The following is an 18,803-nucleotide window of genomic DNA, read 5'->3' on the forward strand; positions in this document are numbered from 1 at the left end:
GAAAATCCAAAGTCATTGTGTAGTACTTTTATAGCTTGACACTTGAAGTAGTTTAGTGTGTGTTTAGAGAAATTCATGGGAAAATTTATGATGAAACTACAATAGTGAATGTGACAAAATAGTAAGACCTTTCCAGGGTTGAGTTAGAAATTGAACTTATTTTAGATGGGCCAAATCGCCTGAAGCTAGAATTTTCAATCAATTTTAGTTCTCCAAAAAGCATTGGTTAGAAGAATTCTTATTTTTCAGAATTCTTAAATCTTGTAGTATTTTTTTTAATTACTTTTAAACTCAAAAGCATTTAACTGGAAAAAAATCAAAAATAGGTTGCAGATGAAAAATTAAGAAGATGCAAAGATTATTTTTTTACTTGAATTTAAAGAAAGAAAAAACAACTAAAACAAAGAATAAGTGATTAAAAAAAAGTGTTTGAATTTTTCAGAGGATACTATTTTTTTGAATTCCAGCATTAAACCTATTAATGTTGCACAAAATTTTTGATTTAAAAAACTGGCCGTTTTTCAAAGTTTATGTCGCCCCCCTTCAAATTTGACCTGAATAATCAGGTGGCAAAATTTTTTTTTTCAGAAAACTTCAAAATTTTAATGAAAATTAAAGTTTAATCAACTGAAAACCAGTTAAAATGCATTTTCCCGCGTTTATAATCATATTTAGCATGCATGAAAAACCAATGTACAGTCCCACGAAAAGTTTTTTTTTGCGAAAAAAAATCCGTCAATACCTCGATATTTTCAAAACTAATAATTGGAAAGCACGCCTGTAAAATGCATTTTAAAATACTTTTTTCATCCATATGTTGAAACCTAGGCTTATATTTTAAATTTAATTGGTCTAAAATGTCTGAAATATTGAATTGAGTAACCAAAAAAACACAAACACTATTTGAAATATTCATAAATTTTTAAAATACTGTCATATAAATTTTGACCGACATCGACTTTAAGCTCAGATGATGGCATTTGTCGTCATCATGAACAAAAGCACAAAATATTTTGTTCAAGAATTGCTATTTTACAGCTAAAGAAAATCAAATATTTTCCAATAGCTACCATCCACAAATGCCGTAGTATTTTTGGAGAATTTGGTAAAAAGAAAAACAAAATTTTCTTTTTTTTTGCTTTAGGGTGTTTTGTAATACTTTTGACTCAAGGCAGTTTAATAAAACACAAAAAGCAACAAATAAAAAATTTGTTCATTTGAACTTGATTAAGAAAATTGCCAACTGAAGTCAAACTGATTTGCTTAAGAAATAGCGATGCCGACTTTACCAAATCTCAACAATTGTCTTTTTGGATGCTCCCAAAATTGAAAAATTGATTAAAGGGACCATCCATAAACCACGTAGGGGGGGGGGGGTGGAGATTACCAAAGGAGTGTTCACGTGGTTTATGGATGATCCCAAAAGATAAATTGGATAACATTTTCAAACTATCAAAATTGATCAATTATTTTTTATTTTTCATATCTAATGGTGAATTATTGTTGAAACTAAACTGTTAAGTAGGATTTAAGTAAATAAAAAAAATTTCATATGAATTTGATAAACATAACCCCTTCCTTCAACTTTCAAACATAAAACTATTAAATTTTGTTTAGTTGACCAATTATTTCATCTCAACGGTCTTTCAGCGAGATAAACTTCAAAGTTTCCCCCATTCATCCATTAAAATTAATTGATATTCACTGCCCTGCTTACCCTGCTGTCACCATCCCAATCGTCAAACTTGTCCAAGCAAATATGGCCAAAATGTATATTTATATTTAAAGAAACGAGCACTTTCAAAGCTCACTTTATCGACCACGTCCAATCGCGCTTTTTTCGCAATTTTTTCTCGTCTTAAATGCCACAAGTTTAAGTTGAATTTTATTGCCTCTCATGATTCCTCATTTCTTTTCGTTTTCGTTTGTTGTCTCTCAGCCGTGTGTTGCGAATCCCCGCAGCGTCCCTCCGCTGAAATCCTCCTGTCTTATCTTCAAGCTAGTTGAAAAACAAATAAGTCGAAAAAAAAGGTCGTAAGAAGATTCCAAGAAAACCCATCATTTGGGGTCCAACCGACGACGACGACGACGACTTTGGAGTTATCAACGCGCGGTGACGAGAGATTGCCGGTCCAACCATCCGTCGGTTCGTTCCGTAGATTACTTTAAATTGGTCCTCTCGCACTCACTTTGGACGCGACCAAGCTGATGATGATGGTTGATGCGCTCAACACACACACACACACTCGTATGGGGGGCCAAATTGCTAGTGCTTGGACGTGTGTGTGCGCGGTTCCTTTAGTGTCCGAGATTTTGATTAAATTAACGAACTGAGAACGACGACTTCGAGGCGGAGTTGGACCGATCCAGCGAACCTGCAAGATTGTTGCCGTTAGGGTGACCTCGAGTTGAGAGTTTGAAGTTTGTCGAAGATCGCGAAGCGATTCGACGTCATTGAACTGAGTGGAAACGTCACATTAGAATGCAATTTGAAATGTCAAATTTGACAGTTTTGGTCACCCTAACAAACGTCGATCCTGCAATTGCCAAGAGCACATACATCCACCACCTAAAGTTGAACATTCAGGTGTGTGTGTGCGCGAGTCTGCGAAATGATTGCCGTATTCGGGAAGCGAGCTCGGGACGGCCAGTAAATTGAATTATGTGCATTATGACAAGGCAGAAACGAAGTAGAAAAATGCTGGAAGAAGAACTCTTGCTCAATCAGTTAATAGCGACCAAGAATTGGCGTGCAGTTTTATTCTTGCATAATGGAACCAAATAGTCGTCGTCCCCCCTCTCTCAAGAGGGTTCTGACGTAAGGTGGTGGCGTGAAACTGTCAAATTGCGTGACTTGCTGGTTCTTTTTAGATTCGTTCTATGACAAACATCTAGGAGTTGAAGGGCGAGCCAATTTGACCACTTTTGGATGTAGTTTAGTGTCCAAAAGTGAGTTATTGTTGATTTATATAAAACATTGAACCAGACAAAAGTTTCAAAACTTTGTAAAAAGATTGAATTAAATATCATTAAAAATACTGAAACACTACTTCAGAACAAACTGATGTGGTTAGGCAAAAACAAAAAATCCCGGCTTTTAAAATTTTAGTATGCCACATTACTGTGAAAACCCACCGAATCGTGACCGCCGCAGCAGAATGACGTTAATGCACGTCACCGCCGCTGATGCTCATCACCGCGCTAATGGTTACACTTTTTTGCGTGCCCTAAAGTGCTTTTCAATCTGCAAACTCGTTAAATCAATGAAATTTTCAGTTTTTGCGAGCCTTGACCGAATATTACGGTAATTTTAGTGAATTTTTAGTTGAAAATTGACAACAGGGCGCTGGTTTCATCGTTTTCGGTGAAATGGCCCAAATTAAATAAATGCTTTTGTCACACTACCAAACTTTTCGTTTTGTTAAATATTTTGCTCAAATGCTGGAATTTCATGTTCTCGAGCACTACCGTGAAACTCAATCAAAATAAACTCGATCTAAATCGCTTTAAACCGTTTTCGGTGAAATGGCCCAACCTCCAAAAACGGTAGCAGCATCGTAATCGTGTCGCGCAAATTTGTCAAATTTGATTTATGGCGGTGCCAATTTCACGGTAAGCTGCCTCCGCTGGCCAGCACCACCAACACCACCTAGAACCGGCTCCGGTAAACAAAACCAGGTTGCCGTAGACGTGTCTCGCGCGCTAGACATTCGATATCCGTCCGTTCGAACCGGTATTCGCCGCTGATTTGATTAGTGTGTAAGGTCTCTGTGAGCAATCCAAGTCACGATTGGTGGCTTAACCTCACTGCTGCTGCTGCTGCTCCTCCACCTGTTCTAGAATCAAGTTATAGCGCGAGTATTTAATATTTTGCGGATTTTATCGCTTGTTTACGTCGAACTTGGGGCGATTTTTTTGTTGCCTTTATTTTTTGTTTGCCATCGCTTTGCGCTGCGAATTCGCGTGGCAAGAATTTTTCTATTGAGGTGAGAGTACCTCAGTTTGACTTATGCAAAAACAATCGTAATTTTACCAATTGCTCCTATTTTCGACCCATATGTACCTATTTTGGACCCATTTGATTATTGATTTAAACACTGTCAAAATAACACCCCTTTACCCTAAATGCCACGATTCTGCTGTGAGTGTTCAAACTGTCAGCGATTCGTGGCCGCTGCAGCACTGTATGCCTCTTGGCGGTGTGTGTCTGCGTGTCTCAGTTACATAATGAACTTAATTGTTTTCAATTTACTTCATTTAGCGAGCTTTGCCGTCGTCGTCAGCGGCGGCTGTGTGTCGTGTTGTCGTTGTAGAATCCATTCTGAATCGTATCACGAGCCTCCAGAGTAGATCTAATGCGATGATTTGTTTGTTTTTTAGAAGAAGAAAAAGTTCTTCTGGAAAAAAACAATCCTGTTCAGAGGATCATTGTAGAAGTTTTAGCTACTATCTAACCCAAAACACTCTCCCCACTGATAGTGTAATGGGTGTCATGTTTTCAAACATGGCGCTTGACGGAATACACAACATCGCTGATCGATAACCTCGCACCGGGGTCAACCTCAACATAAAGAACGATCCGTAATTAGGACGTCACGGATCCAGAAACCGTACAAACGTACGAACAAAAACCCCAAATCCGTCGCGGTTCAACTCAGTTCAATTAAAAAAATGTCAGTCTCGTCTCAAACAGAGAAAAAACACGATCATTTACAGAGCGTGGTTTATTTTCTTTTTTGTTTGTCTCGCAACACTCTCGGGCAGCGCTGATTAAAAATAAAACACAGCGTGTTTTAAAAAAAGACACAAAGTTAAGGAACGATTGCGCGGAGTTTCTTTTTGTTCGGCCAAATTTCACCCACCGTGGAATGTTTTCTGTCCCGAGAGTGACAACCCCTAGGATTGATGCGCACGCGGGAGCAGCTTCTTCTTTTCCGCGGTGACAAGTGTCTGCGACACCGTTAAAAAAATTAAGAAATCTCTGTTCCGAATGAACGCATCGAATTTAACTACCTGGAGGAAATTAACACTCATCCAACAAAGCACGCTCGTGGCCGAGCAGGCTCGCGCGCGCAGTCGCAATCATCGCACCTGGGTTTAAACCCAGCGCGCAGCGCTTCTTTTTCACAGTGTCACTCATAACTCAAAATTCAAAAAAATGCGTTCACGATCTCGTGGCGTGCGCTCGCTCACTCGCTCGGGGGGTAATCACCACCAGCAGCAGCTGTTCCGGTGGTTATCACGCGGTCGTTTACCGATCGTTCTAATGACCGCCGCTCGCGCCGCGCTGCCATCTGTTGACGAGCACTTGAACCACTCCTGATAACCGCGGTTGAGGCTCGTCTCGATCGTTCGTGAGTCAATCAAAACCTCTGAAACGTGAACGTTTCGTGCGGTTTTTGGTTCTTTTTAGTGCGATGGTGGTGGTTGGAAATAAAATTGAAATATAGAAGAGCGATCGCGTGGGCTAAAAATAGCCCACGGGAGGAAAAACATCGTAATGCCACGGAAGTGGAGAGCTACAGTTGATGGGTTTCGGCCTCTGTGGGAGGGAAAACTCGGGAAAACTGTTCGGAATATCGGGTTGCCGGTTCGAAAAATTCCACGAAGCTCCTCTTGAAAGGCCCAACATTGCAACCAGAGAAAAATGTGTTTTATTCAATTAGATTTTCGAAGAACATCTGTATTGTATAGCAACACAATGCTCGACTGTTTTTTTTTTTGATTCCAATTAGTGCGATTACTCAAGTGGTTGCATGTTGGTCAAACATAATCTTCTGTCAGTATCCAATCAGCATGCCTTTCCACCTTTCGAATTTCACCTTCAGGGCTTCAAAGAAAGCCGAAATTTTTCCAAAATGAATGGTTTACTTTCATCACTGACTTGAAAAAGTCTGTGCAATTATTAGTCACTACTAACATTTCAAAAGAAATAAAATCGCTATTGGAAATTTTACTAGCAGTTTAAAAATAGGATTTTACTGAAAATTGCTTTGTTTCAAACTGAAAATCGAATCAACAGTGTTCAAGATTTTCTGATCAAGAAATAAAAATGGTTGTAAAAACCAACGATCTTTCACTGTTTTTATTTAAATTTAAAAAAAAATGTTTATCAATTGATTATGTCCAAATCTAGTGTTTTTTTAGTCCTAAAATATCGGGAATCCTAACTTATAGAATTTTTCGAAAAAAAAACTTGAAATAAGTCATTGGCAAATTTGAAAGAAAAAAATGTCCCTTTAAAATTATTAGTCGTGATTTTGACATCCAAAAATACCTGGCTGATTTTTTTGATTGTTTTGATTTTTTAGCTTAGCAAAAAAGGTTACTTAAAAAAATATTTTTGAAGAGAGAAAATTATTAGATTTAAATCGTGTTATTTGTCCCTTTTGAATTGTTAGTCGTGAATTTTACTTAAAAATAAAGTTTGAATTTTTTCGTATGTTTTGATTTTTTGGTGTAGCGAGATAATTTTAAGAAACTTAGTTATTTCAAAAAATATTTTTTTCAGTGTTTTGAACATTAAAAAATATAGAACTTAGCCGAAGAAATAGCTCAAAAGGTGACACAAGTTTGTTAAAATCGAGTTTTTGCTAATTTAAGTGAAATTTAAAATATTACCATTTTTTTTTTTTGCTTTGTAACTTCAAATTAACCCATAGCACGCAAATGATCATTAAAATTCTTTTCAAGTTATGGATTTTACAATAAATTCATATTATATTTGTATGAACAGGTCCCAAATTTGTATGAATGTGAACATGAAAAACGTACCGTGCTAAGGGACCATCCATAAACCACGTGGACACTTTAGGGGGGGGGGGGGGGTATGACGATTGTCCACGATCCATACAAAAAAGTTTATTTTTGTATGGACAATTGTCCACGAGGGGGGGGGGGGGTAACAGAATCCCAAAAAAGTGTCCACGTGGTTTATGGATGGTCCCTAATTTGGACATAATCAATTAATAAACAATGCTTCATAGAAATAAAAAAAAACTGCAAATCCAATTCTAAAAAAAGGAATTTTCTGGCAACCCTGTCGTGAGACGTCTCCATTTAGGTTTGGTTCATGGATTTACCCAAAAAAAGCATAATCAAAAAATTTCACCCAGACTTATTTATTTATATTTTTATTGATATATATGGATTTGACAAAATAATCTGATAATCTGGGAACACTGCTCAACTAATTTGGAAATTTCTCAATAAAAACTCATATAACCACATTATGGTGGATTAATAGTAATTTATGCAACAAGTTGCAAATAGAAGATTTTTTCAGCACGAGTCATACATATATCCAACGAGGTTCACCGAGTTGGATAAATATGAAAAGTGCTGAAAAAATCAATTTTTGCAACGAGTTCCATACAAAATTTTTTGCAATTCCTAAAAACACCCTTTGAGTGGAATTATAAGTCAAATGCTTTTGTCAATTAACCGTTTAAAACAAAATAATGTTGAAAAGTATTACTTTTCGAAACAAGTGCTGAAAAGTTCAACTTTTCAGCATCCATTTCAGTGCTGAAAAGTACAACTTTTCAGCATTTATTTTGAAAAGTTTTTCTATTCGATTCTGTTATTTTTAATACAGAAAAGTAGGCTTTTTCATCGTTCAAGAATGACAGGAAAAGTAAGTAGTTTCACGACGGAATTGCAAAAAAAACTTTTTTGGAATTCATGATACGAGTTCAATGTAAGACATGGTAAATTTAATTAATTATGCCAAGAAGCCATCAGAGTTACATAAAAATACGATTTGAATGAGAAAGAGTTTAGGACAGCTTTCGTCGCCGATCACTCATAAATATTTACACCATTTTCCACTTTTACGCGATCTTTTCGCACAGCAAATTAAACCAAATTTCCCCCGTTTTCCTGAACTGGTGTAGGAGTTTGGTGTGAAAATAAAAACGAAAAAAAAACAAGATCTTCTCGCAAACACACACACACTGACTCAGACCGTTTTTTGTGCCCTCCCAAGCAGCAAATATTTTCCTCCTTTTTATTTTTCCCATTCATTTCGACATCACAAACAACTTGTCGAAGCCCCTCAACGCACCGCACGATCTCAAGCCACGGGGACCACCCTCGAAGAGTCGCTCTGGAAATCGATCAAAAGTTACTTAAAAACCTATTAAAACTCGCACGGCTCATAAGTTAACTAGTCCGAGCATAATTCGCTTTCTTGTTTGCCTCCCCCCAGAACCTGGACAGGAAGAAGAAGACCAAGCCAAAGTGCACCGATTCGGGCCATTAAGTTTTCCTTTGATTTTCCGACCCAGTGGAAGCGGATCGGAAAGATGGTCGGAAAATCCGGAGGAAAACCCGCGTTTTTTTTCGGGAATCGCGACCGCGCCGCGAGTGGACAGTTTTTGAACGGTGGAAATCTTTTTACAGTGGTGTGGAGAACAAAGATGAAATTTACTCGTGTGCTCAACTGGAAGCACGTTCAGCTACGGAACCAGCTTCATCAGCAGCAGAACCATCAGTAGCTGAACCAGTTAAGAAGACTAGCAGTGTTACAAAAGTGCTCGCAGAAAACGTCAACCGCTGTAACAGCGGCGGTGACCAAACTCCGGAAGCCAAACCCGAAGCGGTTGTTGTTATCGTTCCAGTTGGCAAGGAAAATCCAAAACCAGAACCGGAAGTTGTTAAAGTGCAAGGACCACCACCACCTCAACCCTTGTCGAATTCGGTTATTGCTAGTGCAAACAAGCCAACGACCAACAAAGTGTCACGTCCGGTGTCGGTGACGGCTTCGATCTTTAGCAGTGCAGCGGCCAAGAAAGATACACCGAAGCCGGTGGTTGGACCGCAATCGGTCACAGCGAAGCTGTTTGTGACCCTTAACCCTACGCAGCAACCGACAGCTGCCGGGGGTTGTAATAAACCGAAACACGCCACCGAAAAGATCTTCGCACCGCGGACAGAAGATATGAACAAGGGATTCCTGATGTTCTCGGAAGAGGAGCCCGGATTGACAAGTAAGTGGGATCGTTGTTTTTCTATTTGAATATTATTACCAAATGGCAGAAACATTGACATAATTTTGAAACTTACAGGGTACAGGGTTTTGAAATTTATGTTTTAATTCAGTTTATTTTTCTGATCCCAGTTTACACGGAAAAAATCAGTTCTCAAAAATCGACAACAAGCGTTAATGAAATTCGGGACCACGAATAAAGATCACTAGGGCGACAATGAAAAAAGGACATCAGGGATATCCTCTGAGTCAATTCCTTAGGCAAAAATAAGTAATTTTGCCAATTTTGAGCCAAATCTTGTCATACAAAAAAGACTTTTTTAAATCGCGAATTACTCGCCAGGGTTATTTTCACACTTGACAACACTTAACACATGTAACGCCACCTTTTGGGGGAATTTTGAAATTTTTTGCATTTCCCCATACATTTTTGCGAATTTTTCCACACAAACTTCGACGATCAATAGCTAGCCTTAAAGATTGATCGATTCGGCTCAAAATTGGCCCAGTTACTTATTTTTATCTAAACAATCGAGCCAGGGGGTATCTCTTAAGATTTTCCAACATTTTATATTTTTTACTTGTCACTCTAGTGATCACGTACCATGCAATTCCAATAGCAATTGGCTTTGTTCGTGGTTCCGAAATGCATGGACTGTTTTTTTTTTTCGTGTAGTACAGATTGTTTTGTTTCTTAAACATCCATTTTAATTTGCACTGGAATCTTTTAACTACTGGAAGTATCTGAAGTTCTAAAAATACTTGATTTATACATGATGGAGACGCAAGGTTGAAAAGAAAATATCAAACATTATGGTCTCTGAATCGTTTTATTTCAATATTTCATGCTAAAAAATAAACAAAAAAAAATATTAATTGTTATTTTACACAAAAGCAAAAAAAAAATCATTTTCTGAACCACCCTAATTGGCCTGGACCTTTCAGAAAAAAAAAATCCAAATTATAATTATAAATTAGAAGCCACATATTTTTTAATTCGCTCAAATTCTGTGAAAATTCTAGTTTAAAAAATCAAGTTTTTTCAGCGATTTTTCAACATAACTCATGTGAAATCCTCACACTTTCTGATTATTTTTAAATGCCAATATAACAGCAACTTAAGGTCTAAAAATTTAACATTTGAGCAATTCTCTACCAAAACCGGAAATGGATTTTATTTGTTTTTTTTTGATTTGGCTCAAACTTTGTGGAGGCCTTCCCTATGACCAAATAAACTATTTTGTGTGATTGGTTCATCCATACAAGTCTCCATACAATTTTGGCTGCTGTCCATACAAAAATGGTATGTAAATATTCAAACAGATGTAACTTTTGAGTAAATTTTCTGATCAATTTGGAGTCTTGGTCAAAGTTGTAGGTATTGTTGAGGACTTTTGAGAAAAAAATAGGTACACGGAAAAAAAATTTGCAGATTTTTTAATCAACTTTTTTTTCACTAAAACTCAATTTCCCAAAATACGTATTTTTTGATTTTCGAGAATTTTTGATATGTTTTAGGGGACAAAAATCCGCAACTTTTGAGCCAAAGAGAAACATGGTCAAAAAATCTGCCGCCGAGTTATGAATTTTTGAAAAATAGTGATTTTTGGAAAAAATCGAAGTTTTATGCAAAAACAAGTTTGACATTATTTTTTAATGCAAAATTGAATTTGTAATCGAAAAGTACTTTACAGTTTTTTTGATAAAGGGCTCCGTTTTCAAGATATAGCCACCGAAAGTTTGATTTTAGTGAAATATTTGCAGTTTTACGATTTATAAATATAGTGACCATGAGTGACCGTTTCTAATTTTTTTTTTTTTGAAAGGTTCAGAAAATTTGCTATAAAATTGTCTAAGAGACATTGAAGATTGAACCTCGGGTTGCTGAGATAGAGCCGCTTTAAGAAAAAGAAACACTAAAATTGAAGTTTTCTTAATCTCACCAAAATAACCCACAATTTTCTAATGACGATATCTCAGCAACTAATGGTCCGGTTATCAATGTTAATACATGAAACATTTTGAAATTTTCCGATCTTTTCGAAAAAAAATATTTTGAAAATTTTTAAATCAAGACTAGCATTTTAAATGGGCGTAATATTCAATGTTTGGCCCTCCAATCTTCAATGTCTCTTAGGTCTTTGGCAATTTTATTGGAAATTTTCTGAACTGCTGAAAATAATTTTTTCCAGGAATGGACAATCATAGAAACTTTTTTTAAATAATCGAAAAACGGGAATTAAAAAAATTAAGCTTTAAGTGACTATATCTTGAAAACGGTTCACTTTAAAAACTGGAGAGAACAAATCATTAAAAATTCTATTTTTTTCAAAAAACAATTGTTTTCATAAAATCCTAACTCTACGACAAAATTTCTGTCCCTACTCAAAAGTTGCGGTTTTTGTCCCCTAAAACATATAAAAAATGAAGAATAAAAAAAATACCGACTTTGTGATTTTTTGAAATAAAAAAAAAATATTTCAAAATCAGCAAAAAAACATGTACCTATTTTTTCAAAACCTCAATTTATTATATTATATAATATATTTACGAATATTTAAACAAAATGGCTTTTTGGTCATAGGGAAGAACTCCACAAAGCTTTAACCAAATAAATAAAATACAAAACATAATATGGTCGAAATCGGTTGATATCATAGATAATTGCTCAAATCAATTTACCAGTAAATGCCAGTACCAGTGACATTTTTGGTTCTAAAGAAGCCTCATCATAATCGAATGTAAACGTTTTAGGAATGTCTCCTAAAACACGCTCGTTAAGTGTTACCGCCTTAGGGCTTCCAAAATCTTAATTTTCTTGTTAAAAATCCCACTTAACTCACCAAACATGATCAGAAACTGCCATTCTACATGCAAAACACTACCCATTAAATCTGAATATTCAGATTAACCGCACCGTTTCCACCACCACACCATAGGTGGCCCTCTCACACGACTCAAACCACACCCCGAATAAACGACATGTAACAATTTTCCTTACTCCCAGAAATTCGAATTCCAACATTTCCAACCTACACACTTGCTTGCTTGCTTCCCAAACGACGACGCTTTTCGTCGGGGTAGATTAAACTTCTGGAACTCCGGCAGCAGCAAAGAAAATGGGTCCTGTCCCAAAATAAGTTGACTTTGGGCAAGAAAGAAAAACTCACATTCACAAGAGTTTTTCCTCAGCCAGGTCTTTCGGCTCGCAGCAAAGCCCGTAATTTATCGCCAAAATAAGCCGCCACCCTAATGAGATTTCCCGGCTCCCGGTGGTGGGATTATACCCGAAAGTGACAATGTTTGAAGTTGCTGCCACCAAGTTTATGGTTGTGGCGACCTGTAGGAACAGAAATTCGCAACTCCATAAAATTTATTAAACCTTTTCCGATGTGATGGCGCTTTCGTCGGCAAAAGTTATCTCGCTTTATGGAGACGCATGGTGTCTTTCCGAGAACTTTTCGGCGCTATCACAATCTCAAGCTTTCCCACGGAATTCTGCGGGGACCTCGAAAAATACTTCACTTTGCACTCAATCATCTGCCGTCGCGTGTGCGAGCAGGTTGGAAATTTTGCACTCTCATCATCTGTTACTTGCCGGGTTGATGAACGTCAAAGTGGCGTATAAGCCAAAAGGTAGAGGCGCAGTTCGCATTCATTTTTTATCAGGACCGAAGGAAGTCAGTGAAAGTACCTAAACCTACTCCCAATATGGTTCATGGAATGTCGTTTCGGCGGAGGTAGCTTTTCCGATGATGCAAAACAATGCCCTCGAGAGAATATTCCGGTCCGCAGTGCGCTTTATTTATCATCGTCAAACATCATCAGAAGAGAGGCAAAAGACTGCGTGTTGAAGAAGATCCTCACGCCGACGAAGTGGTGGAGGAGGATTCCAAGCATTCTGCCTTCTTCAGCCGTCAGACAGTGGCTGCGGTTCTGGGGAATGAAAGTAGTTCATCGATTTTTCATCCTTCTCTCTGTGCTTCGCGAACCGAACGCGAAGGAGTGCTTCATCAGCGAAAAAGAAGACATCGAAGAGATGTATTGTTGGATGTTTCGCAAAAAGGCAATATTCTGATGAATTGCGGCTATTAAAGGGGCACAATACGCTTATTGTCGTCCTAAAGCTGAATTAGGACGACTCGGGAAGTTTGACAGCTCAAGCAAGATTGTGCGGCAGGTAGCACTAATTGAACATTAATTTTTTTTTTACTGAATCATGTAAATTTGGGATACCGTGGAGATTTTCCCTTATCCCCTTAAAAAAGTCAAGCATCAACACTTCCCGTCTTCCAAATCCTTTTGCTTGTCCCTGGAGGAGCGGCCGGCAATGGACGGCTGTCATGGTGGTGAGAATCTGATTCAGGTGGAATTGGTTTTAATCCCAATTATCAATTCCTTGGGAACTTGGGCTTAGACAATTACCACATCACATGGCGAAGTCCAGTGTACAATCCGCTAAAATCACCGCCTCCTAGTTATCTTCAGTTATCAAAATGGTTGAAGTCGTCCTCATCAGTAACAAGACAACTCAAAATGGGTAGTCAAGTTTTGTTCCTTGTCGTCCTAACTACACGGAGAAAAAAAGTTCCCAAAATCGAGAACAAGCGTTCATGAAAATGGGAACCACGAACAAAGTGTTTAAATTCCATGGTACGTTTTTGGAAATCGTACCATGGGATTTGAACACTTTGTTCGTGGTTCCCATTTTCATGAACGCTTGCTCACGATTTTGGGAACTCTTTTTTCTCCGTGTAATCTCCTCACTATCCAGATTTTTAAGCGAAGATGGCGATCGAATTGTGAACGCCCGAAATGTCAAAGTTACGCAGCGGTACCAACAAAGTGTGCCATGGCATGACAGCAACATTTTGTTTTCTAATGTTGGTGCTACTGAGCGACTTTGACATTTCGGACGTTCACAATTCGAACGCCATCATCGCTTAAAAACCAGGATAGTTCCTAGATAGGAGTCGTCCTAATCCCAATTTTTAGTTTTTGAAGTGTTCATGATGTACTTATGTTTGAAACCTTCTCTTGTCGTCCTAATTAGTCATCTTAACGTAGTTTCAAGTCAAGATGATCGAAGTCCGAAGCTTCAATAAACCCTAAATCTTCAACCCAACCCCTTAGCCCAACAAGGATATCAACCCGTCGATAACACCGGTACGACAACACCTCGTAATACGTCGTAACCACCACCGCAGCCCCTTCGCAATTCCAACCTGATTTATCCCACTCATTTGTCGTACGCCACTTCCGAGTGTCGGTCGCTGTGTGTGACATTCCGTCAACATGCCAACCCCAGCGCTCCTTATTCCAAGTCACACCTCACCTCATTCCAGCGCGTTGTCGTCCTTTTCTTCGCCGTTCATACATTGACAGAGCTACACGGAGAAAAAAAAGTTCCCAAAATCGTGAATAAGCGTTCATGAAATCGGATACAACGAACAAAGTGTTCAAATTTCATGGTACGTTCATGAACACTTGTTCACGATTTTCGGAACTCATTTGTCTCCGTGTAGGGGAGTATGGTCTGGTTAGGACGACACACCGACAAATCCCTCTTGTCGGCCACACGGTGCGATTCTGAAAGCTGTCTCGAGTGTGACCATCTAGGTTGCAGTCTGGCAGACTTGAAACTCGAAGTTGAAAGCGAAATTCTTCAGTTCGCCAGTCTATGACGCTAGCGGCTCAAATCCTTTTGCACGTGATTCCCTGAAGCTTCTTCGCCGTCGTAATCCTTCTTTTTTCTCCGTGGACAAATAAAGGAGCAAGCAGACAAAAAAGGAGAGGACCAAACTATGTACACTACACTCACACCGTGACGCAATCTCCGAAGGAGGATGGGGTTGAATCTGATCCTCCGACGACGATGTTTGCTCAAGCTCGAACAGAAAAAAAAGTTGAAAAAGGATACCCCAGACGAGACGGAATCCGGTCTGCTAGTGGTAGTAAGTGAAAGTCTACTACTAGTTTCCACCGAATTTCGCTCCCGTCCCAGCGAAAGTAGATCAATACACTTGAGCCATCGCTCAATTTACGATGTCGGTGTTGTCCCAACGCGCGCGGTTATTGAAATTTAATGAAGACGAAGCGGTTTGACCTGGAATCTCCCTTCTCTCTAGAGCACCGCACAATCCATTAAGAAGCGCGCAATTTTCAAGAGGGTTCTGCACTTCAATACGCAAATTTCCACCATATTGCCAGACCCCTCGTTAGTGTGTCGACCCAGTGGCATGTTTTCGGCACTTTCGCTTTCTGTTTCGACTCTGGCGTCGGAGGTTTATTCTGTATTATCTCATTATTTTTTATTGCTTTCTGCTTTCTTCCGGGAAGCTTTCCGATGCTTATTGAATGGTCCCTGGAGGGGATTGGGAAAGCTTTGGTTTGTTTGGTTGAATTAGGACGACTCGCAGGACCGTGCCATTTGTTGGTCAAATTTTAAAATTTTATTTTCATCACATTTATCATTTATCAAAAACGCAGCTGGAAAAATATAATTAGTTTGCATTTAGGTGTCTTAGCCTAACCAAATGGTGTGTCGTCCTTATTCATTGAGTTAGGACGACTCATAGCTATATATTTGTTTTAAGATAATGTATGAATCCAGCGTTAATGCAATTCAATTGAAATAATCATATGTTTTTTTTACTTGTTCAATTAGGACGACTCTACTAAATACTCTAATCTATATGGTTAAGGGTATAAATTTCTATTCAAGATGAAGTCCTTACTTAAGGTAGAAGCCAAATCGTTTTTTAAGGACATAAACAATCTTCTACAGTAAAATTCAATCTTCTACGACAACTTTACTTCAAACCACAAAATCATCCCCATCAATTCTTGCGTTTCCCTTTCTAAATGTCTGAAAAGGATTCCCCACCATATCTTACCTTGCTCGAATTCAAGGTCCAAATCATCGTCAAATCCGCCCAAGTCGCACTCGATTAATCTTGGCTTCTCCACACAGTAACGCCAGCTGTAGCAACCCCCCAAATTACCATTTTAATTGAATTAAACATTTTCGTGTTTCGTCTGCCCCAGTGTCGACTGTTTTTTGTTCGGACATTTTTATTTGCCGAGTCGTTCATCTTCTCTTGTCTCCTTTTTTTGTTGATTGGAGCAACCTGGCTTGACAGCCTCCCTTCTGGGTAGGGGAAGAAGACTTTTCTTCCGATTTTTTTATAAAAATTCAGTTAATAATATCAAAAAGGTGTAAAAATCGACAGTTGGCAAAATGGCCTATTTCACGAATCTCTTGATAAGCAGAAGCGCCTCAAGTGGTTACTAGTGAAAACTGCCATGAGAAGGTGCATTTTCTCCCAATGTAGTGGTATATTTTCTCCCTGAGCTGGATCATTTTGCTCCACATAGGCGATAAAAGCAAATCTAAAAGCTCGATGTGCCATCTACATTTGAGTAGGAGAACTTTTCTGGATTACATTTCTAGAGTTTAAAATCACAAAATTTCATATTACTGAAAATTGAATAAATCAACTTAAAAGATGATTTTCAATCACTTGTGAAAGTTTCATAAAGATATTTTATGATTCAAGTAAGTTACAGACGATTTAAGCTAAAAAATTTGCCATGCGCAAAGCGAACTGTCAAACTTTGCTAGCTTTTTTCTCTGAACATAGAGTTGATTTACGGGTGCCGCGATATCTCGAGATGGGATAGACCAAATTGGCTGAAATTTGGGATGAAGACTCACAAGACATATCCCGTGTGCATGATGAAGCCCGATTTTGAAATTTTGCATTTTTTTAAAATACAAAAATCAAAAACTATCGATTTTTTTTATGAAAAACATAAAAATATTTTTATCTTTTTTAAAAATAAACTTTTTGAAAATTGTCCTTCGTCATGCACACAGGACCGGTTTAACGAGTCTTCACAAAAATTTGAGCCGATTTGGTCAATGCAGTGTTGAGATATCGTGGCACCTGTTTTTTGAAAATGCTAACTTCATATAGCTGTATTTCGGCAATGATAAAACCAAATGTCTTCAAATTTATTTTGTTTATATTTGAAAATGTATGTTTTAATGTTTAGAAAAAAGATTTAAAAAATGTTTAAGTTTGTGCTCAAACCAACCTCTCACATTTTTGCCGATTTACATGTATGTAACCCCTTAAAGGGCCTATAAGCTACTGTCTGTCTATTGTTTATAGGACCTATAAAACTCTAGATTTATGTTATGGTACGAAATTGCAAAGGGAAGTGAAAACTATTTTAAGATTTTTGTATGCAAATTTATTTCTGTGATTTAGATAAAGTCAACTGACATTAATAATAAAAACTAATATCGATTGGCACATTGATTTTTTCACTGAATAATGTATCGATACCGGATTTTTTTAAAATGTAGTTTATACTATCTTGAAGTTTTTCCCTCATTCTTTAGTGGTCTGTAAAAATATTGGTACAATTACATCAAAAAGAGATGTGTTCCATTAATTGTTAAAGTGACATTAATATTTCGGACAAACTTCACGCCTTTTCGAATCTCTTTACGAACAGCAGCGCCCCAAGTGGTCACTAGTGAAAATTGTCTGAATTTATTTTTATCATTTTTGGAAAATTGAATTTTGAATAATTTCCAATATTTCCCTACAATAATAATTGTTTTAGAAAATCTGTTTTAACATAGAAACTACAGCTTTTGCTTAGGAGGTGCAAATTACCCCCTCTTACCCTACATTAATCCGATAGGCAGATTTAGTAACTTTGTTTAGTGCTTTGAAGAAGAATAATAAGAGCCGTTATCTGCTTCCAATAGTTTCCAGCTAACCCTTAACAACAACACAGTTTTAGTGCTGTTTTCGGTCAGCTTTTCGCCGATATGTCGACGATGTTTATGTCTGCCAACGTCGTCAGCGATGTCTTCGCGACGGTTGATGTGTTATCGCAGACTTGGTGGCACCACCAAAAACTCACGCAAAACTAGGAGGCGCATACATTAGACCGAGAACCGCTCATCATCCGGTCTGGTGAGCTTCACGAGCTGACGCAGATGTCTATCCTAATGATGGGTAATTGGACAGTTGCTGAATGTAACGAAACCATTTGAGCGATTCGGATCTGAATGCTAGCAAGAATTAATCGAAGAATTCGCAATCGAATATCTGATAACAAATTCTAACTCAATTTACAGAAATTTCCAAATACGAGAAATGAATTCCCAACCGTCCAAATCAAATGATCTAATCTGCGAAAAACAATCTACAAATTCGCAACACCTCCTGGGCAAATTGGCAAAGTTTTCATTTGCATTCAATCGCCGCTCACCGATCGGAATACCAAACATTTCCAAGAGCTTTTCAATTCACTTTCATTGATTTTCTCCTGCAAGTAGAAAAAAAATGAAACCCAAGAACTGGCCCAGATTTAGTCTCCGTAGAGAACGAAAATTTTCCGCACCCTCTCCCAAAATTTATTCATTTTGCCATTTTCTTTACCCTGGGAAAACAGAAATCCTTATCACACTTCCTGTGCGTAGGAATTTCAATCGAGATGCCCTTGCGTTAATGCTTCAACGCACACGACACGGAGGGAAGAAAAAGGAAAATCAACCAACATGAGACGTTTACTACGGGGAAAGTTGGAGGGGGGCGGGTCCCGGAATCGTTTTATCTTTCCACTAAATTTCAAATGGTGTCGTTCGGGGTGGGTTTTAGAATATGCTTTTTATGCTTTATTTCTTATCACACCTCATTGCGATTGCAGCGAACCTGGCGGTCAATACCTAGTAGGCTGCTACTAAAGTTGAACTATTGTCCAGGTGGCGTCGCTAGCACCAAATAAATAA

General features: G+C 38.0%; 1 protein-coding gene across 1 annotated transcript in view; it reads left to right on the plus strand.

Moving 5' to 3' along the window:
- The window catches only part of LOC120420746 (protein similar-like), a 128,141-nt gene that overhangs the window by 82,521 nt on the left and 26,817 nt on the right, over positions 1–18,803 (plus strand). The window contains exon 5 of the mRNA XM_039583843.2: positions 8,404–8,990. Coding sequence (XP_039439777.1) covers positions 8,404–8,990 — 587 coding nt within the window. The remainder of the gene's footprint in view (positions 1–8,403; positions 8,991–18,803) is intronic.

This window comes from Culex pipiens, chromosome 1, assembly GCF_016801865.2.
Source record: "Culex pipiens pallens isolate TS chromosome 1, TS_CPP_V2, whole genome shotgun sequence".
Classification (NCBI taxonomy): Eukaryota; Metazoa; Arthropoda; class Insecta; order Diptera; family Culicidae; genus Culex; species Culex pipiens.